Consider the following 24,041-nt stretch of genomic DNA (forward strand, 5'->3'; position numbering starts at 1 on the left):
TAACAAGGTTGTGCGCTGCACATATTGTCAAAAGTAAGATTCTGTTCTGGTTGCTGTTGCCAACTCCTTCTTTCCCAATAGTCCCAGGCCACAAATCAAAATCTCGCCCAACTCTTGCAATCACCCAGGAGGATAATTTTATCTTCCTTAGGCGTCTCTGATAGGATGGTATCCATCTGAGAGTAAAATTTTTCTATAATGTCTTCAGTGGCATCCAGTGTTGGTGCATAAGCGCTTATAATAGTAGCCTGTTGGTTTTTTGTGAGCTTTATTCAAAGGGTTGAGAGTCGCTCATTAATGCACCTTTGTTTCCTTCCTTGAAGCCTGCATTGAGGTATCTTGATAGCCATCGTGGAGTGTATTAATTGGTGATCTGTCCAGCAGTTGTGATAGCTCTGGTAAGGAGCACATCACGGTGATCTTCACCTTGGACAATTACATAGCCTAAGACAGTGATGGCAAACCTTTTAGAGACCAAGTGCCCAAACTGTAACTCTAAACCCATTTATTTATCGCAAAGTGCCAACACGCCAATTTAACCTGTATATCTCATTTTTTCTGTGTGTTTCATGTTTCTTCTTTATGACTGCTGTTGTAATAAATAATCCTTCATAAAAGTTATTGCATTACATTCTTCATTAATCTGTGCTATTTTTTCTAAAAAAATGTTTAGGGGTACTCTCATATTGACTCAAGAAAATCACCACGGGGGCGGGGATAAATACAGTTCAAATTGGGAAAAATAAATACAGTGGTACCTCAGTTTTTGAACAGCCTAGTTCTTGAACTACTTGGAACCTGAGGAGTTCAAACCCGGAAATGAGTAATATCAAGGTTGTGTACTGCACATATAGTCAAAAGTAAGATTCTGTTCTGGTTGCTGTTGCCAACTCCTTCTTTTCCAATAGTCCCAGCCACAGATCGAAATCTTGCCCAACTCTTGCATTAAAATCACCCAGGAGGACTTAGGTGTCTCTGATAGGATGGTATCCATCTGAGAGTAAAATTTTTCTTTAATGTCTTCAGTGGCATCCAGTGTTGGTGCATAAGCATTTAGAACAGTAGCCTTTTGGTTTTTGGTGAACTCTATTCAAAGGGTTGAGAGTCGCTCATTAATGCCGGTAGGGACTTCTGACAGGAGCTTCACAAGGTCGTTTTTGATAGCGAAGCCTTCCCCATGTATTCAATGTTCTTGTTCAGATAGACCTTTCCAGAAGAATGTGTAGCCTCCTTTTTCTTCCTTCAGTTGTCCCTTGCCTGCTCTTCGAGAGTCTTGAAGCACTTCAATATCAATGTTAAAACGTTGCAGCTCTCTTGCAATGATGGCAGTTCTGCATTCAGGATGCTCATTTTCTGTGTTATCCCACAAAGTCCATATATTCCATCTTCCAAAGTTCAGTTGTCTTTTATGACCTCCGGGTGGTGACCCCACTGGGTGCGGTAATCCAGTCAGGGAAAAAGGAGGGTAGACTACATCTAGGGCACATTTTCTAGCCCCTCCCCCTTTTCAGGGTGAGCAGAGTGGATCCTAAAAAGGGCTGCTCAGTCATGGATACAGCTGCTGAGCTGCTCAACTGCCTCATTCCTTGAGTCAGAACAACTGAATCTGTATCCACCGCCCATGTGCTGGTTCATGACTAGGGGCTTCCAGATTTCACGATCCTGCCCCCGTTACCATTTGCCGATCGCCATGGCACTTTTGGGGTTTGGGTTGGGTTTTTGGAAGATGCCTGTGCCACCAACTTCCAGATGGAAGAGAGGTGCCGGTGGCTTACTTTTCCCAGACCCTCTCCAGAGCTGAGAGGAACTATTCGCAAATAGACCAAGAGGGCCTGGCAGTCGTGAAGGGAGTAAATAAAGTTCACAATTTCTTGTATGGGCGCCCCTTTACCATTGTGACCGACCACAACCCGCTGCTTGGCCTATTCGCCCCTGAGAAGCAGACCCCTCAAGTACTGTCACCCTGCATCCTCAGGTGGTCGATTTTCCTCACCAGCTACCAGTATACACTGGTCCACCGGCCCAGAAAGGCGATGGGCCATGCAGACGCTGTCAGCAGACTGCCACTACTTGAGACTGGCCCTGACCCAGCACCCGCACATGAGGTCATGAGCATGGAACAGCTTCCTGACCGCCCCATTCATGCGCCTGAAGTAGCATGCCACTCCATGAAGGACAGGATCATCTCCCGGGTCCTGGACTGGGTGTGCTTGGGATGGCCCAGTAGCAAACCTGGGTCGGAATTTGTGGGCTATACGACCTGCAAACACGAACTGTCAGCCCACAAGGGGTGCCTGTTATGGGGAGGAAGGGTGGTCATTCCCCAGCCTCTGCGCCAAATGGTCCTCATAGCCCTACACAAAACACACCCAGGGGTACTGAGAATGAAGGCCCTTGCAGGGAGCTATGTGTGGTGGCCAGGAATCCATGGGGAGATAGAGGCCTGGGTTAAATACTGCCAGACCTGCCAGGAGTCCTGCCCAGATCCTCCAAGGGCTGCCATCTAACCCTGGGAGTCCGCCCAAGCGCCGTGGTCCCACCTGCATGTGGACATTCTTTGTAGTGGTGGATTCATACTCTAAATGGCTGGAGGCCGCCCAGGTACTGTGCACTTCCATGGCTGTGGACATCCGAGTACTACGTAGGCTGTTCGCAACCCATGGGCTCCCTGACACCCTCGTCTTGAACAATGAAACAGCATTCACGTCAGAGGAGTTCCATACTTTCGCAACGCAAAATGCCATCCATCATACACGATCAGCGCTATTCCACCCCGCCACCAACAGCCAAGCAGAGCATATGGTGTGGACCACCAAAGACGCCCTTCACCGCATGATGCAAGGGGATTGGGATTACTGCCTCGCTTCATTTCTACTAGCCCAGCATAGCACCCCCAGCACAATGACCGGCCAGAGCCCAGCGGAACTACTCATGGGCCAGCATCTCACAAGACTGGACCGCCTTCACCCTGACAGGGCCCATGACGAGGCAGCAGTGGGGGAAGGTAGGAACCCCTGGACCTTCCAGCCCCACGACCCAGTGCACGCAAAGAACTTCGGGGCGGGCTCAGCATGGGTACCCGCCAAAGTAATAAGGGCGACTGGCCCCGTGGGGGGGCAAGCTTGGTGCGATCAACTACAGCGACGATTCTTGGGGGAAACTGTGAGGAGGGCTGGATAGAGGAATCCCAAGGGAATAGCAGAAGGGTGAGGCCCATAGAGCAGGAGGAGTGGGTAAGGGAGGCAGAACTAGGAAGTCCAGAAGTGACCCCAGAGGCAGAGCAGCCACAGGAACCAGAACCATGACCGAGTGGACCAGCAGCGCCCAACCCAACGGCCCCATCACAGCTGGCAGCCCCGGAACAAGAGCCAGAACCAGGAACCCCTACTGAGAGACACCCGAGACCACAACGCATACTTAGGTGACCGGCACACCTCAACGACTACGAATGCTAACCTTCTGGGTGCAACGGGAACTTAGAGGGGAGAGGTGTTATGTACTAAGCTTGGATCCTAGAACAATAGGCAAGTAGGATCCTAGAATGCAACAACTGATCAGCTTGCAGGAAAAGACCAATCAGGCTCCAGGAGGGAAGCAGAATCAGTCAATCAGACGGGACTCATTGTGTAAATAATCTATATAAAAGCCTGAGGTTTGGGAGAGAAATTCAATCACTGTTTTACAAGCTGCAATAAAGAGCATGAAATCACTACAGGACTCCGAGTATATTTCATTCCCTTTGACCTTACCATCTTGGGTGACCCTGCTGGGAGTACGAGATTCCCAATGGCTTTGCTCACAAGGGCCATAGGAATGTGCAAGCCCACTCACCACAACAAGGTGATGATCCAATGAGTGAGAGAACTGAGCCCTGGTCTCATTAGACAAAGCGTTCCACCAAAAAGGCTCTGGCTCTGGTTGAGGACAGCTGGATATGTTTTGGGCCAGGGACCACCAGTAGGTTGCTGTTAGATGAGCATCACACTCTTTGGGGGGTGTAGTGGAAGATAATTCCCACAGATAAGAAAGGTCATAGACTGTTTAAGGCTTTAAAGGTTAGCACCACAACCCTGAACCTGATTCAATACTCCACCTGGAGCCAATCCAGCTGATGAACAACCAACTGAATGTGGGCTCTCCACAAAGTCCCAGTCAGAACTCATGCATCTGCATTTTAGACCATTTGGAGCAGTCTCATGGGAAGCCCTGTGTTTCTATGTTTCTATCTATCTATCTATCTATCTATCTATCTATCTATCTATCTATCATCTGTTTATTGCATTTATACCCTGCCTTCCCCAGTTCAGGTGTAGAGCAAGTTAAAGTAGTCTAGTGTGCAGGTGACTGCTGCATGGATCACCATGGCTAGGTTAGAAAGGGACAGCTACGGTACCAATCACCTAACCTGGCATAGATTTAAAAATGCCAGTGTGGCTACATTTGTGACCAGTGCCTCTATAGAGACGAAAGTGTCCAGGATCACACCGGGACTCCTGATGGCGGCTACAGGTGCTTCAGAACCATGTTTTTGGCTCACAGTGTTGCCAGGAAGCCGTGGATCCGTGTTTTTTGTGTGCAGGCTGTGCCCATGAACATGACGTGTAATTTGACGGTGAGTTTGGGGTGCCCTAATGCAAAAACCCTGAGGATCCATGAGGATACGTGCTTCGAAACCATGTTTTGGGCCATGGAGTTGCCAGGAAGCCGTGGATCCGAGTTTTTTTGGTGCAGGCTGTGCCCCCTGGCTGTGATGTGTGATGTGATGGTGAGTTACGGTTGCCCCAGTGCAAAAAGCATGAGGATCCATGAGGATCCTTACTTCAGAACCACGTTTTTGGGCCATGGAGTTTCCAGAAAGCCGTGGATCCAATTTTTTTGTGGTTCAGGCTGTGCCCATGAACATGACGTGTGATTTGATGGTGAGTTAGCCCCAATGTAAAAAGCGTGAGGATCCATGAGGATCCGTGCTCCGAAAACATGTTTTTAGGCCAATGTATGGATCCGTGTTTTTTGTGGTGCAGGCTGTGCCCCTGACACTGATGTGTGATTTGACTGTGAGTTACGGTTGCCCCAATGCAAAAAGCGTGTGGATGCGTGAGGATCCGTGCTTCAAAACCACGCTTTGGGGCCGTGGTATGGCCAGGAAGCTGTGGGTTTGAGTTTTTTGTGGTGCAGGCTGTGCCCCTGGCTATGATGTGTGATGTGACAGTGTGTTTGGGGTGGCCCAATGCAAAAACCCTGAGGATCCATGAGCACCCATGGTTCAGTAACACATTTTTGGGCCACAGTGTTGCCAGAAAGCCGTGGATCCGTGATTTTTGTGGTGCATGCTATGCCCATGGACATGATGTTTGATCTGATGGTGACTTCGGGCTGATCCAGTGCGGAAACGGGTAAAAGGCAGATCCAGCTGATTTTAAACTGATCCTCATGAATTCATATGATTTTTTCATTCAAATATAAATAAAACTGCGATGATACTATAGACCATGTCTTAGTCTGTAGGCAGCATCAAAAAAATCATGCACCTACTGTTTCGTGGGGCCACAATGGCGCAAAAACATGGTTAAAAAACATGAATCCTCATGGATCCTCATGATTTTTGCACTAGATCAGCCCGAAGTCACCATCAGATCAAACATCATGGCCATGGGCACAGCATGCATCACAAAAATCACTGATCCACAGCTTACTGGCAACACCATGGCCCTAAAACATGGTTTTGAAGCATGGATCCCCATGGATCCTCACGCTTTTTGCATTTGGCGAACCCAAACTCACCATCAAATTACATATCATGCCCATGGGCATAACCTGCACCACAAAAATCTAGGATCCACGGCTTCCTGGCCATATCATGGCCCAAAAACGAGGTTCGGAAGCACAGGTCCTCATGGATCCTCACACTTTTTGCATTGGGCCACCCCTAACTCACTGTCACAGCGACACAGCCTGTACCACAAAAAACTCGGATCCACGGCTTCCTGGAAACTCCATGGCCCAAAACCGTGGTTTTTGTCTCTACTTTCCAGGGACAGTCCTGGATTTACAGAAGCCATTCTGGTTTCTGATTTGATCCCAGAAAGTCCCGCTTTTCCTCAGGACGCTCCTATTTCCATCGGAGAAATGTTGGAGGGTGTGGTATGTTGTCCCCGAGAGAAACATTGTGAGGGCATGGAGTTGTGCGATTCTGGAGCCAAGAAGATCAAGTAACTATGCAACCTGTAGAGGGCAGCCCTGTATAGGGAAGTATGTAATGTTTTCTTATGTTTTTATTTTTGTTGGAAGCCGTCCAGAGTGGCTCCGGCAGCCTTAGTCAGATGGGTGAGGTATAAATAAAATAATAATTATTATCATTATCTTATTATATCATTAATATTATAATATCAAATATTGTTATAAGAACTTTAAGGTCGTACATATATAAAATAAATGTTCACAAATATACCAAGCGCACGCACTCACACACACACACACACACAAACACAAACCACATGTCTGAAGCGCACAGAAAAAGTCCTGAAACCATTTTGTCCCTCCCAAATTTACCTGTTCCAAATAGCACATTGAAATGATGGTTAATGATAAAGGCTTGATGTTGTTGGAGTTTGCTATGGCCAATGCTAGCTTGGAAGATTTGATTTCTACCCTTACAGAATTTAGGCTTGCATGTGGAAACTTACAAAGCCAAAAGGGATATATTCTCTGGTAATTCTGATCTAGAATCTGGTGAGGATTCTAGAGTTGCTTCTGTAGTGCTGGGATGCGGAATCTGTGGCCCTCTGGATCTGGATCTTGTTCTACTCCCAATTCATCATGCTTCATGGAAAGTGATTCACAAATGAAATGAAATAATAACACCCACCCTGACCATTGGCTCTGCTGGCTGGGGCTGACGGGGGTTTATAGTCTTAACATCTGGATGCTGCAGATACCCTGTCTGTGCTGGGTGATCTGTATCTGTCCAGATATTACTGCACCTAAACCCCCAGCAGCTCCTTTTGGATTTACTTGCTTGGTTGCTTTAAGAGAATTGTATTTTGTAAGTTGATTTTGAGTGATCGATTCAATATCTGTGTAAAGAAGGTTTCTATGGCTGACGTGCCCTTTAAATGGACTTAGTTAGCTTTCAGTTGATCTCTTCTAGTGCTTTGCAATGGCCGAGGAGTTGAGCACCGCAGCCGGCAAGCAAGCCAAGAGACTGAAGAGCAGCTGCAGCAACATAGAGGAGGCAGCAGAAGAAGTTGGAAAGCAGTAGGAAAACGGGCATGAAATGAAACGGTTCAAGACCAGTGGGGAGGAGGTGGAGGACGGGGTGAAGAGGTTCCCCAAAAGGAATGTTGTGCTGCTGATGGCATATTCAGGGAAAGGCTATCATGGGCTGCACATAATAGGCAGAATATGTGGGCAGCAGCAGGAAAGGAGGCAGGAAAAGTCTCTGGCCTCATCCTGGCTTCCAGGGACACACCCCACATCATCTGCACTAAAGATCACTTGGGGATGTGATCTTGGGGGGATGGAAGTAACCAAAGAAATGAATAGCAGAAGGCAAGGTACTTACTCTGAGGTTGGGGTATTTCCGGGCAATGGCCAGCAGCAAGGAAATGCTGCTGGCCGCTAGTTCTTGAGCCTCCCCATTTTCCTCCAGGGCGTATCCTCGGAGCTCCTGCAGGAGGAAAGAGCGTCTCAGAGTCAGGGGCCAGTCTGGGCCAAAGCGGGCCCCACTGCCCCCACCACAGAGTCCCTGGCACTTCTGGACCATGAGGGTTTGCCAGCTTTGGTCTTGGACCAAATTGGGGGCCAAACAGGCTCTGTGCCCCAGAAATAGGGCAGTCCATTGAGTAAGGGACAGGGGGGGAACAACCCTAAAACCACCCCTGATGCCATCGGGACACTTACACTGAGAAGGTGGAGGAGGGTGTCAGGGTTGGGGGCTTCCATAAGGAGACTGCCCAGCAGAAGCCGGAAGTGCCTCTTCAGTTCCTGCGGGAAAAGAAAGAAGAGAGTTTGAATGCTGGGTTGGATTCTGCAAGTGTGTGATGAAGAAGAAGAAAGAGCCATGAAGGGAAGTCAAAACCATGGGGTCACATAGAGTCGGACACAACTAAACGACTAAACAACAACAACAACAGAACAAAGCACACAGGCACTGCAGCTGCTGACCAGCCGTGGCCTCTGCTCTACAAGTAGGAATTCCCACTGAGAAAAGGGGAAAGTCAGAACCAGCCATGAAAACCATTCTTGGTCCATTGAAACTAGTCTTTTAAGTTTCAGTCTAGGCTCTTGCACTACCAACCCAGCTGTATGCTTGTGAAACATGGATCACTTATAAACGCCATCTCCAACTCCTTGAAAGATTCCGTCAACGATATCTCCGGAAAATGTGACACACCACTTGGGAAGGCAGGCGAACTAATACCAGTGTCCTGGAAGAAGCAAAGATCACCAGTGTTGAAGCAATGACTCTTCAACACCAACTTTGTTGGACTGGTCATGTCCAATGGCTGGGAAACACTGGCCTGCGAGCGCTCCAATAGGAGAACAGCCTTTACCAAAGGTGTCATGGGCTTTGAAGACACTTGAACTCAGGATGCAAGGGAGAAACGAGCTAAGAGGAAGGCACGCTTGGCAAACCCTCACTGTGATCAACTCCCGCCCAGAAAACTATGTCCCCACTGTGGAAGGATGTGTGGATCCAGAATTGGCCTCCACAACCACTTATGGACTCACGGTTAAAACTCACTGTTCATGGAAGTCAATCTTACTCGGCTACGAGTGAGAAGAAGAAGAAGAAGAAGAAGAAGAAGAAGAAGAAGAAGAAGAAGATGATATTTGGTCATAGCACTCACCTACTCTTGCAGCGGGAAAATGTTCAAATATTCATATAAAAGCAATCCAACATCGGATTGACACCGTTCCAATGCTGTTCTGCTCAGAAGGAAGATGAGGGGCAGCCATCATCCCTGAAGCATGAGACCACGTACACACCAACCCTTCTGCCTGGGTGATAATCACTGCCCTCCTGGTCTCTGAGTGCCAGACATGAAGCCATCTCAAGGACAAGAGTGGATCCAGCCTACATGGATTGGGGACTTGGCCAGGACAACTTGGCTGGGAAACAGACTCAAACCCCCCCCCCCCGAAATGAAGAGAAAGTGATGCTACTTACAGCCTGCCCATGTCGTCCACGAAAGATCCCACCCTCCTATCTAAAGTAACTATCTGAAATGCCCACCCAAGTCTAAATCTGACCCCAACCCCAACCCCTGCCCTAAGTCTATACCTAACCCCCGCCCTAACCCTACACTTAACCCTAACTACGCCTCTATGTAAAAAATAAAAATATACAAAATATATACAGAATATGCACAGATGTGCACAAAAAACAAAAAACAAAAATATTAAAACAAAGAACAAAAAATAAAATAAATAAAAGTGTTAAAAGAATAAAATAAAATAAAAATAAATCAAATAAAAGTAATAAATGAAATCACAATCAAAATAAGAAAATGAAAAAAGAACAATTCACTAATCCTCCGCCTACTCTCCACCAACCGCTGCCACCGCCGCCACCGCCACCGCCACCATCTCCTCTCTCCTCTCTCCTCTGACCTCTCCTCACTAACCCACAATGGCCACCTGCAAGTCAGTGGCTTTTAAAGGAGAAGCAAGAGATGTCACAAAGGAGGGCGGGTCCTTGTTGTGGGATGTGAAACACAAGAGCAGTCAAGTACAACATTCCTAGAGTGAACATGTTTACACATGGGGAGGGAGGAATGTTTGTCCAGCCAGCAGGTAAACTTCTTGTTTCCTTCTGGGCTGGGACAGACTTCCTCTGCATGTGACTAGAGGTGGTTGTGGTCTCACCTGTGCAGGTAATGACAAAAGCACAGGGCAGGGCAGCGTATTTCTCTCTTTCACTACATGCATCGAAGAAGCAACATCTGCTTAACCAAAGATGCCCTCTTGGCTCCAGCCAAGAGAGGACAAAGGGACTGTCTTCTTATGGAATAGTTTCCAAGTGTATGTTACTTTTCTAAGCTAAGTCTACCTTCTGGGATCTGATTGTGAACAGAATGATATGTGAGTAAACCTTTTTATACTTTTATAGAAGACTGTGTCGTGTCTTATCTTTTATGAGGGAGTAAGGGGAAAATACCAGAACAGTTATTATAGAGGCTTTAGTGAGCCTGAGCAAACGCATCCGCAGCAAGTTTAAAAGGGGGAATGTTACTCTGCTAAAATTTTAAACTTGTTAACACAAGTTGGAAAGGGTATTATCAGACAATATATCCTCTCCTGCATCCCTGAACATTCCCACACTTGTCACTGTGGCAACCCCCCCCCCCCCGGACCTGGCCTCACCTGGCCCCTCCTGAGTGGTGATGCTCCTCTGTCAGAACTCGGAGGCACCTGCTGTTCCACCTGCAGCTGGGCTGCATCTTCATTTCACATTCTTCTTCCTGCAGCCCCATTCCCAAAGGGAGACCAGCCTCACAACCTTCCAAGCAGGCTAGGCATCTCCATAGCACAGGATTGGACCATCTGCTTGGCTGTCCTGGGCGGCATCTCGGGGGGGGGGGCTGGGAATGTCCCCCCCTCCGAAACCCTGGAGAGCTGCTGCCAGTCAGTGCAGGCTAGTTGAAGAAAGATATTGAGCAGCTGGAAAGTGAGCAGAGGAGGGTGACCAGGATGATGAAGGGTCTGGAAACCAAGCCTTATGAGGAACGGTTGAGGCAGTTAGAAACCAAGGCTTATAGATATGGAAGATAACATCAAACAGAACTGTGTGTGTAAAAAAAAAAAAAGGAAAAAGGGAGGGAAACTCTATTTTGCAAAAGATTTACAATGGAGACTTAGAGCTGTCTCTTCCCCATCCTTTATTATTTATGGAGTGAATATTGCAGTTGTATAAGGGATTATTTTTTTTGACTGGAATGTAATTGAAATTTGTAAGATTTTGGAATGCAGAAATAAAATAATCAACCATCTATTCTAGCACACGGGAGGCCACCTAAATTATATAATTTTGTATTTGAACAATAAGTGTTAGTAAATGTATTATAGTTTGGTATCGTTATAATGAGGCTATTATTGGATTGAAATTGAAAATTAATAAAAAAATTATTATCGAATATGTTAGTCCCTTTTATTGCTTTGCCAGTGCTTGCCATTTGCTAATCGGCATGCAAATCATATCCAATTGCTAATCATTCAATCCGTCATATTTTACTGGATTTTATGTGAATTACCATATATTCAATTTTCTATTTCGTCTTTTCTGCATACATTCTGTATTGTTTGTAATTCCATTTCATCTCATCTCCATTTATCATTTCTATTAAGCTTTGTATTAAGCCCAGAAATTTGTTTCTCTGCAACCCCACCCATTTTGGAGGCTGAAGGGGGGAGGGGCATCAAATTCCCCACAGATTGATGGGAGGGGGGGGAACGCTGTGGATTTGTGCTTTTTATCAGATATGCAGAATGCTCTAATCCCAAACTCTCTAGCCCAGACATCCCCAAACTCGACCCTCCAGCTGTTTTGGGACTACAATTCCCATCATCCCTGACCACTGGTCCTGTTAGCTAGGGATGATGGGGGTTGTAGTCCCAAAACAGCTGGAGGGCCAAGTTTGGGGATGCCTGCTCTAGCCCTACAACTGGCTCTGCCACGATAAATCCATTTGTTTCTAAGGTGCTTGATGGCTCTCTTTTTCTACATTTGCTGCGGGGGGCTTAATAATATCACTACCTTTCTGCACTTATGTGAATTAAGCAGGGGCATGGATTTGCAAGCATTTGTAACTTCTGCCACATAATTTTCAGGTGGAACTCAAATTGGGAGAGAAAAGGGTAAATGCAGTCTGCTCTTTCTATGTGGGTGGCACATTTTGTGGTGCATGCAAGTTTAATGGTGGGCCATAACATTAAAGGCAGATGCGTGGGGGACCTGTCTGGCCTAAGTGGGGAAAGGAACCATCAAATTTGCTCAGCAGTGAAACTGACCTCATAAAACCTCTCTGGCATGAGAGCACATGAATTCCAGAGCCATGGGCACATTGGGCACATGAATGCTTTACAGTCTGTTGTTTTTCTGTGGAATTCACATTTGGAACTATGCCCAGTCGCAAAAAGCACATACCTGCTTGTTTCCAAAGGAGTGCTAAAATAAATTAACAAGTCCTCAAAGAGGCAGGGCTGTTCCAGTCCCCGCCTCAGATAGTCCCAAAGGGCAAGGAAGCCAGTGCAAATTTATCAGCAATTTCAGCAGACACTGTGTCTAAAGAAAGCAGCAGCTACCTTTGGACTGACCAAAATGCTGGCACCTTGGCTGAGTGTCCTGGAGCATGCACAGAAATCCTTGATCTCCAAGGGGGATGTAGCATTTCAAAGACTGCAGGGCAAATGTGCTCCTGAGCATATACAAAATCCTTTTCCTCTGGTGAGGTGTGGGGAACCTTTGGCCACCCCAGCTCTTGCTAGACTGCAACTCCCGTCAACTCCAGCAAGCAGGAGTTCAGCAACATCTAGAGGGCCAGAGGTTCCCCACACCTGAGCTAGAGACTGTGCAGGTATCTGTGGATTCTGGAGTCCCAGAATTCACCTTAGGTATATTTTTTCATGGATGTTAGTGACTTCACCTGCCTGATGCTGCATAGGAGGTGACCTAGGATGAGATTGCTGGCAGGTACTGGCTGACTTGCTTGCACAGTAAACGGGAGACAAGTACTCAGCGTGTAATCTTATCACACTGAAGAACAGCAGCAACTTCCCCAAATCTCTTGCTAAGCAGCAAAATTCTGTATTGCTGGGTCTGCCTGCTGGCAAATATAACATTGAATCACAATGATACAAAATAACTCAGCAAGCTGACATTTATCAAGAGTTAAACAAAGGTTAGTGTACTAAATATTATTTCCAATTCTAGGTAGTTTGCTATTGGAGAAATACCATATATGATTATAAAAATCTAAAGCAAAAATTATTTAAAATCAGACAGACAAGATTTCTTCTACTATATTTATTTATAATATACACATAAAGATTCTGTTTTTAAACAGGAAATATTTTTGTAACCTAAGGTCTATTATACAAATCCATACAGATGTTCATTTTGTTACTGTTCTGTTAAGTTGTATACAAATTATAAAGATTCCAAGTTTTTTTATGTTCTGCCATTAGTCTATCATTTACTAAATTCGCGAGTTTTGCCATTACTTCATTTTCTGATAGTTTCTCTTTCCATGCATCTATTTCAGGACATATGTCAGATTTCCATATGTTAGCCAACACACTCTGACTGCTGTGGTCATATAACAAATAGTTCCACTGATGATTTCACAATACAGTAGCTGAAGGAGTCATTCCCAAAGGCATAGTTTTGGGGTCCAATGCAAATTTTGCTTTTTTTACATTTTTTCATTTCGAAATGAACTTTCCTCCAAAACTTTTTGGTCTTTTCACAGATCCACCATAAATGGAAGAAGGTTCCTTGCGGTCTATGACATTTCCAGCAATGTCCATTCATTTCATTATTCATCTTCTGTATATCTTTCAAAGTTATATAGCATTTAAAGAACATTTTTGTACAGTCATACCTCATGTTACGGCCGCTTCAGGTTACGTATTTTGGGGTTGTGGACTGCAGGAAACCTGGAAGTACCGGAACGGGTTACTTCCGGGTTTCACCGCTTGCGCATGCACAAAAGCGCCAAATTGCGCCAACGCCTGTGCAGACGCGCTGCTTCAGGATGCGAACGCTCTGGGTTGCAGACATGCCTCCATCACGGGTTATGTCTGCAACCCAAGGTTCCACTGTACCAATTTTGTTTTAGGGCTTAACTTGCAGTGAATTTTATTCCTTTATTCATAATTGTTCTCATTGTTCCACTGTAAACTGCTCTTAAAATTTTTGCATCCATTTTGTCATATAAGGTTTTGCTTGTTCAGGCTTGGTGTCATATTTGAGTAATAGTTTATAAATTTTACCCAAAATGTAGACCTCTGTTATGATGGACTCAAATTCTGGCTTTTCACTCATTTAACAGGTTGCCATACAGTCTTTCTTGAATCTTGATATTAGTTGACAGCATGTAAGCAGTTTCATATTTTTTCTCCTCTTTAACACTTCAGCATGTATTTGATCTGTTCTTGAAGATGAACCATATCTTGGTACAATATATAGTTGTACATTCTCCTATCGGCTCTAATAATAATGTTCCAGTGGTAACATTAACAGTGCTGCTAAGGGCATTTTTGTGATTTTTGTAGTGCAACTCATGATTTTTGTGGTGCAGGCTGTGCCCCTGGCTATGATGTGTGAATTGATGGTGAGTTTGGGGTAGCTCAATGCATAAAGCGTGAGGATCCATGAGGATCCGTGCTTCGAAATCACGTATTTGGGCCATGGAGTTCCCAGGAAGCCGTGGATACATGATTTTTGTGGTGCAGGCTGTGCCCCTGGCTATGATTTGTGATTTGATGGTGAGTTTGGGGTGGTGCAATGCAAAAAGTGTGAGGATCCATGAGGATCCGTGCTTCGAAACCACATTTTTGGGCCATGGAGTTGCCAGGAAGCCGTGGATATGTGATTTTTGTGGTGCAGGCTATGCCCATGGCCATGATTTGACGGTGAGTTTGGGTTGGCCCAATGCAAAAAGCATGAGGATCCATGCTTCAAAACCACGTTTTTGGGCCACGGTGTCGCCAGGAAGCCGTGGATCCATGATTTTTGTTGTGCAGGCTGTGCCCATGGCCATGATATTTGATCTGATGGTGACTTTGGGCTGATCTAGTGCAAAAATCATGAGGATCTATGAGGATCCGTGTTTTTTAACCATGTTTTTGCGCCATTGCGGTACCACGAAACAGTGGATGTGTGTTTTTTGGTTCTGCCTAGAGACACGTGGTGTAGAGTATCATGGTGTTTTTATTTTGTCTCAATATAAAATAATATGAATTCATGAGGATCCATGTTTTTGTGGTGCTAGCGCATGGCTAGGTGTTGGATCCACGTTTTTTATAGTCCAGTCTGTAGGCGGGCTTTCCAGATGTGATTTGAACCTGGATTTGTTGGAGTTATTTTTTAAAAAGTGGAAGATCCATTAGGATCCGTGTAGATCCGCCTTTAACCCAGATTCATCTAGTGCAAAAATCATGAGGATCCGTGTTTTTTAACCATGTTTTTGCGCCATTGCGGCCCCACGAAACAGTGGATGCATGATTTTTTTGATGCTGCCTACAGCCTAAGACATGGTCTACAGCATCAATGTGGTTTTATTTAATTTGAATGAAAAAATCATATGAACTCATGAGGATTCGTTTAAAATCATCTGGATTCGCCTTTTACCCAGTCCCGCTTATGGGCTGCTACGCCCTGCTCTTGTGAGTCGCTCGCTGCCCCTTGCAGGAGGCAGCGGAAGCAGTAAGAAACACTGGCTGGTTATACGGTTTTTCCCAAATGGGGAAGTTTGCCAGATAACATGTTATGAAACGGTTATCATAATGTGGACTTCGAACCCTGTTTGTCCCCCTTGCCCGTTTGACTTCCCTAAATCACTTTTCGAGTTCCATTCTTGGCGATGATGACGATAACACTCGCAATGCTTTAAAGAGAGAGCGAGCGAGCGAGAGCGCAGTACTGTTCCTTCGTTGCCATTTAATTATTGATTTATAATCATTCTATTTTTGCCGCAAATGATCCCAGTGCAAAGGAATTACGCGTGAATGGCAATAGCCGCCACCCATCCACGCATCGGTTTGTGTACAGGTTTTGTGCTACTATTGTTTTACATTGTCTGTCATGTCAGTATTTAATGGAAGACCCGAACGAACAAATATTTAAAAGAAAAAAGAAAAGCAGCAGCCGCCACTGAACCGTCAGGGAGACCTGGAGGGTAACCGCTTTCCTGGAGCAAGAACTAAGGAAAGCGGAGGCGAAGCAACAACTCCTCCAGCCCGCTGTGCTTTGTGCAATGGATTTTCTTTTTTATTAGAAATGAAACAAGATGCAACGGAATAAAAAAAGAAAAAAGGGATGTGTCAGAAGTGGGATTCGAACCCACGCCTCTATACAGAGACCAGAACACCCAGCCCCGCTCGCGGGAAGGCAACTCTATGCGTCCGCCTTGAGTCTGGCGCCTTAGACCACTCGGCCATCCTGACACTGCGGGGAAGAGGCACGCAAAGGGACTCTCAACCTCGCCGAGGCAATAGGTCTCGGCTTCCCTCGCTCCCGATCCTTTCCTGAATCCACAGACCCCGAAACCCCGAGGCCGGCCAGAGGCAGGCCAGCCACAAGCTACTCTTTCCCACCCACCACTCCCAAAAGAACTGGGGGTGCCGGGCTGGGTCCCTCGGCAATTATTCCAGCCATACTATATTTCCCAGCATGCTCTTCTCGGAAGGCGGGGGGGGGGGCACATGCGCAGGTCACGTCTTGCGCGGCGACGGCCATTGTGCTCTTCACCTGTGCTTGCCAAGGACGCCGGGAGAGGAACTCTGAGGGGCTGAGTCCGATCCTGAGGCAGAGACATGTTTTTTCCTTTGGCAAGGGGAGCTCTGCGCTTCGCGGGTGAGTGTGCAGGGGAAGGTCGGCCCTCCGTTCTCCGCGCGGTTTTGGGTGGCGGCGGACAGAGGCAACCCTCCTCCGACTTCTCCATACTGGCCGGGGTCTCCCTTGCTAGGGCCGTGCTCGGCGCCGGGGTCTCGCGTTTAGGGCCCTCCTGCCTCGCCATCTGCTGTGATCTGTGCAGCCTGTCTGTGTGGACGGATCACACTTGACAGCGCCAGTTGCTGAGCTGCGAGGGTCCTGCGGGAGGTGGCACCCAGGACTACCTGTATAGGCTGAAGCTCCAAACAGCTATGTTGGTGGAGGTGTGGGGGGGGGTTTGGGGGGGTGCTGCTAAAGGGAGACGGTAGTGCAGCGCTTTCATGTAGCCAGGATTTATGCTGGGTGCGGGGAGCCTTTTTGTTGGGGTGGGGCAGAACCTCAGTTAGTTAAATGGCCATCCCGAGCATCGCACGTGGCGAATGAGATCCAGCTTTGCCGGCTCCCTCTTCTAGAGATGGATGTAAAAGGAGGGCGAGACGCAGACACTGCAGCAGTTTTAATAGAGACGGCGCTTTGCATTGCCAGCTGTAAAGGGAGATGATGTATTCTCGTTTTTCCATTGATTCAGGGGGAAATGGCTTTCTCCGCAACTAGCCCAGGATTGTGTTCATTGACTGGCAGTAGCTCTCCAGGGATTCAAGGCAGAGGTCTTTTTCATCCTTACTTGCAGGCACTTGGGATTCCAGCTGTCCTCCTTTATTATTCCAAAAGAAGGGTGGTTTAAAACACACAAAAGTACGGTACATAACACTTTCTAAGCACTGTATTCATTTTAAAAGATGAGATGGCTCCTACATCAAGATAATAACCTAATAGTACAAGGTGACTGGGAAAAGAAGAGGAGAGCAAGTGCTGAATTGGCTGCTTATTCACTGGCAAATTGATGGGGTTGCAATTGTCTGTGCCATGGTGCATTTTCTGCGAGTCCCAGGTTACCTGGTTGGGGGCAGAGGCCATAGCACATTTGCCTTTGTTTATGCAGTCCTAGGACAACCAGCAATTAGAGCTTAATAAATAATAATCTTTCAATTTCATTCTTGTATGGAGAAAGCACAGTAATCAGTGTGAGGATGCTCCATTGAAAATAAAGATTGTAACTTGATAGGATTGGGCTGCTGAGTACATATTTCTTTCTCTTGGAATTTTAGAGAATGACACATTCAAAGTAGAACTTCATACCCATGCAAACTTTTGAAAGTGATATTTGTTTCAAATGTTGGAGACCTTTGTTGGCTTCCTGTGAAAACATTTTGTATTTGGCAAATTCATCCAGCTACCCTAAACTACTTTAGTAAGTATGTAGGAATTCTGAATAGTGATGTCAGAACAGTAAAATAAATAGAGATTTCATTCTGGTTCCCCCCCCAAATGTTTACTAATTTTCACAAAATTATAAACAAACAAACCAACCAACCAAACAACCAAACATAAATCATAACCTTATTAAAGTTATACTTATTAACATTGTTAAGCGACTTCCTCGCTTCCCCTTGGTTGGATTAAAATGTATATCTTTTTAATGGTTTTCCAAATCAGAGTTCTTATAAACTTAACTTAGTCGTTTAACTTCCTTATATCTTTTCAATTTGAAATTAAACATATTAATTCAACACTTAACTTATATAAAATCCTAAGCCAATCTAATACCTGCAAGCTGTTTCAAATTAATTTAACTTAACATATTTAACTAACTAATCATTAAATTTAGTCCATTCTTCCTGATACTCCTCCTCCTTCTGGTCGCGGACTCTTCTGGTTAGGTCGGCTAGCTCCAAAAAATCCATCATCTTCATCTGCCATTCTTCCACAGTTGGTAATTCTTGCGTTTTCCACTTTTTAGCTAGTAAAATTGGAGCAGCAGTTGTGGCATACAAAAATAATTTAACATCTTTCTTGGGCAATTCCCGACCAATTATTCCAAGAAGAAAGGCTTCTGGTTTCTTTATAAATGTATATTTCAACATTTCTTTCTTTCTTTCTTTAATTAATTTTTATTCATTTTAAAACATATTATCATGCATACCACAAAATTTCACATTTTATACAATCTTTTTGGACTTCCATCAACACCTCTGATGATCCCCCATTTTTATCATTTCTTCTGCATTTCTTAATTTCATATTGCCTTTAATTATCTTAACTAATGTCTCCCTTTTTATCCAATTATGCATTAATTCAAATTATTCACCTCACAAAACTTCTTGCAAACCCACAAATGTAATCTGGTCGTCACAATTACTTTTCAAATAGTCCATAAATTTACACCAATCTTCTGTGAATCTTTGGTCCCGCCGTTTCAAATTCTTCCTGTTAGCTTGTCTAATTATGCATAGTCCATCAATTTCATCCTCCAATCTTCTTTCGTGGGTAATTCTTCTTGCTTCTATTTTTGTGCCAATAATATTCTTGCTGCCGTCATTGCATATAAAAACAGCTTACAGTCCTTTCTGTTTATATCATCTCCTAAATGCCCAGTAAAAATGCTTCTGGTTTCTTAATAAATGTATATTTCAACATTTTTTGAAATGTATATTTCAACATTTTCATCTCATTATATATCATTTCCCAGAAGTTTTTTACTTTTTACATTCCCACCACATATGATAAAATGTTCCTTCTTTTTCTTTACATTTCCAACATTTGTTGCTTACCTTATACATTTTAGCCAATTTAACAGGTGTAATATACCATCTATACATCATTTTCATCATTTTCTTTTAAAGCATTGCATGCAGTAAATTTTAAGCCTTCTTTCCATAATTTTCCCCAATCGTTCAGCTGTATACTATACTCAATATCTTTAGCCCAATGAATCATAACCGACTTTACCTCCTCATCCTTCAAATGCCATTCAAGCAGCAATTTATACATTTTAGACAAAATTTTATATTTATTGCTTAATATCTCAACTTCAAACTTTGATTTATTTTCATCAAACCCTTTTTCTTTAAAGTCCTGTTTAAACATTTCATTAACCTGATGAAAGTGTAGCCAATCATTTACATATTTAACTTCCTCATATGGTTTCATCTTCCATTTACTTCCTTCTTTTTGTATTAATCTCCTGCAAGTTATCCAATTTCCACACATATTGATCTTTTGCACACTCATTGCTTCTAATGGGGATAACCAATACGGTGTTTTTCGTTCGAATAGATTTTTATATCTATCTCATATTTCTATTAGAGATCTTCAAAATATGTGGTTTCCAAATCCTTTATGGATTTTTGCTTTATTATGCCATAAATATACGTGCCAACCAAATCTACATTTTTTCCAATTCATTATAAATCTTTTCCCAGAAGTCTTTTACCTTGGGGCAGGTCCACCACATGTGATAAAAAGTTCCTTTTTTTCCTTTACATTCCAACAGTTATGATAAATCTTAGCTGGTTTAAAAGGGGTCAAATACCATCTATACATCATTTTCATTATATTTTCCTTTAACACAGTACATGCGATGAACTTAACCCCTTTCTTCCACAGTCTTTCCCAATCGTCAAGCATTATGTTATGTCCTAGATCTCTTGCCCAATCTATCATCACAGATTTAACTTGTTCATCTTTTGTATGCCACTCCAGCAATAACTTATACATTTTAGACAAATTTTTACCTTTAGTATCCAACAGCTCCGTCTCCAACTTAGATTTTTCAGAAGATTTCATTCAGAGCTTTTCAGATTTTTCAGAGATTTCATTCTAAATTCTAATAGCAGGTGTAAATCCAGTGTGTATTACCCTAAGTGGGGAGCATTAAAAATACAAAAAAAACCCTGAGTCAAGTGTTACCGCAACAAATCCAATGGGAATGAGAGGCTGTGAGTTCTGAAATGTGGGTTCACTGATGTCTTTCAATAGCTTGGCTATAGAAGAGGCTCTCTTTTTCTGCAGAGAGAGGGACAGAGATAATAAAGTGCAAAGTGTGTGGGTATGGAAATGCATCGGATGGTGGACTTAGTTTCCCATTGATCACAAAGTGGAGTGTGTCTGAACAAGTGGATCCCATTGCAAACAAGTCATGCAACTTCACAATTTGCCAAGTTGTTTTTGTTGCAGCCATATATATGCATTGTAATATTCAAATGGTTTGAAAGTACCTGTGGTGGATATTGTAGTTCTTTCCTATTTAATGCACAAGTCATCACATAGTAAAAGAGGTTCTTAACTAAAAGTTTCATCTTGTGTTTTAGCTCGTGGCGTGCAGCGTACTGCGGCAAGACAAGTTCACCACAAACATGGGCCTGATTTTCATGACAAATATGGCAACTTGATTTTACTTGGTGGGGCTCTGTTTTGTGTCTCCATTTGGAGCTATGTAAGTATTTCAGCTTTGCATTTAGCCCTGTCAATTGGAAGTAACAATTCCTTCTGGAAAAGCCATAGGTCAGGCTATATATGGATGAAATTTAATTTTACAAAAAATTAACAAATGAAAGCATCATCACAGCTCTTTAAGAAATCCCGAGAAATTGTGTAAAATGTTTTCCTATTCTGCTATTAAAAAGAAAATACAGTGGTACCTTGGATTACATATGCTTCAGGTTACAGACTCCCCTAACCCAGAAATAGTACCTCGGATTAAGAACTTGGCTTCAGGATGAGAACAGAAATCGTGCTCCGGCTGCGCAGCGGCAGTGGGAGGCCCCATTAGCTAAAGTGGTGCTTCAGGTTAAGAACAGTTTCAGGTTAAGAATGGACCTCCGGAACGAATTAAGTACTTAACCCGAGGTACCACTGTATGGTTACTCTCATTGCTTAGCATCCCGAGGTTGATGTACTGCAGTGGTGGTATGACACTTAAAAGATTTTGCAGGACAGATTTGCCTTTAAAGTGCAACATTAAAAAATATGTTGCACTAAGGGGTTTTTTAATTAAAATTTATAAGCCACTTTTCTGCCAAAGGAGGGCCCTCAGAGCAGCATAATAGTTAAAAGTTCAGGACACAGATTCTGTAATATGAATAATTTCAGCAGCATAAGAACAGAATCGACAATCAACTTTTTGGCCTCATCAAAACCAGATGAAATGAGGGAAAACATCTAAGCAACATTTTAAAAATCATATCTAGGTTAGCCTTCACCATTCAGAGGCAGGCTAATGAGGAAGAGGGCAGCTTAGTCTTCAGTAGAAGCTCCACAGTCTGGATGCTGCAACTAAGAAGACATGTGTGCCAAATAGATTATAAAGTCTTAGATTGGGAGCTAGATTTAATTAATATATGGTGGTTTAGGTTATTCAGAACTAGGACATCAGTGGAATGAAGAAATAGTAAGCTGCCAGAACTTGAGTTCTGCCTTGACATATTGAAGTTTGGTCTGTGGAAACTGATGTATAGCTGGTCCTTAATTTACACAAAACAATTTTACAGTTAAGCTTCATGCCTTCTGTTTGTGCAGCTGGTTGAGTGGTGTTGAGGGCTACACCAAAGTACAGGAAGTTTATAGCTTCAGAGAGACATTTCTCGCTCTCTAAAGAAAACACCTGTCACTGCTTAACAATATATAACACTACATTGCTATGTACCATATGTATAGAATACCCTTTTTAAAAATTACATTGGATAAATCCAGATCAGAACGCTTCAAGAGAACTTAAGGGGCCATTGGTTATCTTTTCGTTGTTTCACTGATGGTACGTGTGCATTGTCTCATTACAAAGAGAAAAAATATAATGGGTGTTGCTGAGAAAGGTACATTCAGCTGGTTTGCCTTTGAGGATCTGGCTTAAAACTTCTAAGAGAAAGTTGCAGCTGTTGGAAAGTAAGATTTCACTGTGCTTGACTGTTGATTCTTTACTGTTACTTGCAGGTTGTAACACAAACAGGGATAGAATGGAATTTGTCTCCTGTTGGTCGAATTACCCCAAAAGAATGGAGAGAGGAGTAGAGATGCTGGGTTAAATCCTCTGCTGAAAAGTTGGGAGCAGCCATGGGTTCGCTGGAGCTTTTATTGGAATATCCTAATACTATGCCTGTAGAGGACACAATTATCTGTGATTTAATAAATGCATTTAAACATTAAAATTATTGGCTTTGTTCCATTAATTTTGTCCCTTATAGCTAGGTAGAAAAGAGTACTTTGGTAGTTGTTGTTTAGTCGTTTAGTCGTGTCCGACTCTTCGTGACCCCATGGACCAGAGCACGCCAGGCACTCCTGTCTTCAACTTTGGTAGTACAGATTACTAAACTGAATTGTCAAAATGTATTGTGACAGTAGAGTATTGTGCTTATGAAACTAAAAAGGAGCCAGCCCCAAAACAATTGGAGGCAGAATGTGACATAAATGTTTGACATGATGTTCTTCATGGATTAGAATAACTTCACTAACTCTTCCGTCATTGGTATCTGGACACAATAAAATACACATGAACATGCACACAACATGCATAGAGTTACAATTGGTAAATGATATTAACATATTGCTTTATAAATAGGATTAAAATTTTATTTAATTTCTAAACTTTGAGAACAACATGTACAGTGACCACACTTACAAGTGTTTAAGGTAACTGAGATGTCATATGCAAAATATACACATGAACTAATTATCTGCCAAATTACAAATTATGTTAAATGCTGCAAGGTGGGCTCTGTGGCACTCTGGTAAGTATTTTATATTATGTCATTGTTTGTGTACCATCTGTTTTATACTGTAGGTGAAATAGTTTAATTCAAAGGACTAGAATTATCTGTGTTTTGGTAACAGACTGAGCTGCAAACAATGAATGTCTGCTGATATTTGTTTAGTCGTTTAGTCGTGTCCGACTCTTTGTGACCCCACGGACCAGAGCACGCCAGGCACAGTCTTCCACTGCTTCCCGCAGTTTGGTCAGACTCATGTTTGTAGCTTCAAGAACACTGCCCAACCATCTCGTCCTCTGTCGTCCCCTTCTCCTTGTGCCCTCAATCTTTCCCAAAATCAGGGTCTTTTCCAGGGAGTCTTCTCTTCTCATGAGGTGGCCAAAGTATTGGAGCCTCAGCTTCACGATCTGTCCTTCCAGTGAGCACTCGGCTAATTTCCTTAAGAATGGATGCGTTTGATCTTCTTGCAGTCCATGGGACTCTCAAGAGTCTCCTCCAGCACCATAATTCAAAAGCATCAATTCTTCGGCGATCAGCCTTCTTTATGGTCCAGCTCTCACTTCCATACATCACTACCGGGAAAACCATGGCTTTAACTATACGGACCTTTGTTGGCAAGGTGATGTCTCTGCTTTTTAAGATGCTGTCTAGGTTTGCCATCGCCTTTCTCCCAAGGAGCACACATTTTTTTAATTTCGTGACTGCTGTCACCATCTGCAGTGATCATGGAGCCCAAGAAAGTAAAATCTCTCACTGCCTCCATTTCTTTCCCTTCTATTTGCCAGGAGGTGATGGGCCCAGTGGCCATGATCTTCGGTTTTTTGATGTTGAGCTTCAGACCATAT

The 24,041-nt window shown here is 43.8% G+C and overlaps 2 protein-coding genes across 2 annotated transcripts in view; one reads left to right on the forward strand and one right to left on the reverse strand.

Annotated features, from left to right (window-relative positions):
* The window catches only part of LOC310754711 (uncharacterized protein), a gene marked incomplete at its 3' end in the record, with an annotated part of 47,609 nt that extends 38,670 nt beyond the window's left edge, over positions 1–8,939 (reverse strand). Inside the window, exon 1 of the mRNA XM_083596798.1 lies at positions 7,562–8,939. Coding sequence (XP_083452924.1) covers positions 7,562–7,838 — 277 coding nt within the window. The 5' untranslated portion in view covers positions 7,839–8,939. The remainder of the gene's footprint in view (positions 1–7,561) is intronic.
* A 7,476-nt stretch (positions 8,940–16,415) lies between these two features.
* On the forward strand, positions 16,416–22,638 carry COX7B (cytochrome c oxidase subunit 7B). Its single transcript, XM_083596649.1, has 3 exons — positions 16,416–16,576; positions 20,806–20,930; positions 22,424–22,638. The coding sequence occupies exons 1-3, from the start codon at positions 16,537–16,539 to the stop codon at positions 22,499–22,501; spliced, it is 243 nt and encodes an 80-aa protein (XP_083452775.1). The 5' UTR covers positions 16,416–16,536; the 3' UTR covers positions 22,502–22,638.
* Positions 22,639–24,041: the final 1,403 nt, after the last annotated feature.

The sequence above is a fragment of the Podarcis filfolensis genome (genome assembly GCF_964270895.1).
Source record: "Podarcis filfolensis genome assembly, chromosome: Z".
In the NCBI taxonomy this organism is placed as follows: domain Eukaryota; kingdom Metazoa; phylum Chordata; class Lepidosauria; order Squamata; family Lacertidae; genus Podarcis; species Podarcis filfolensis.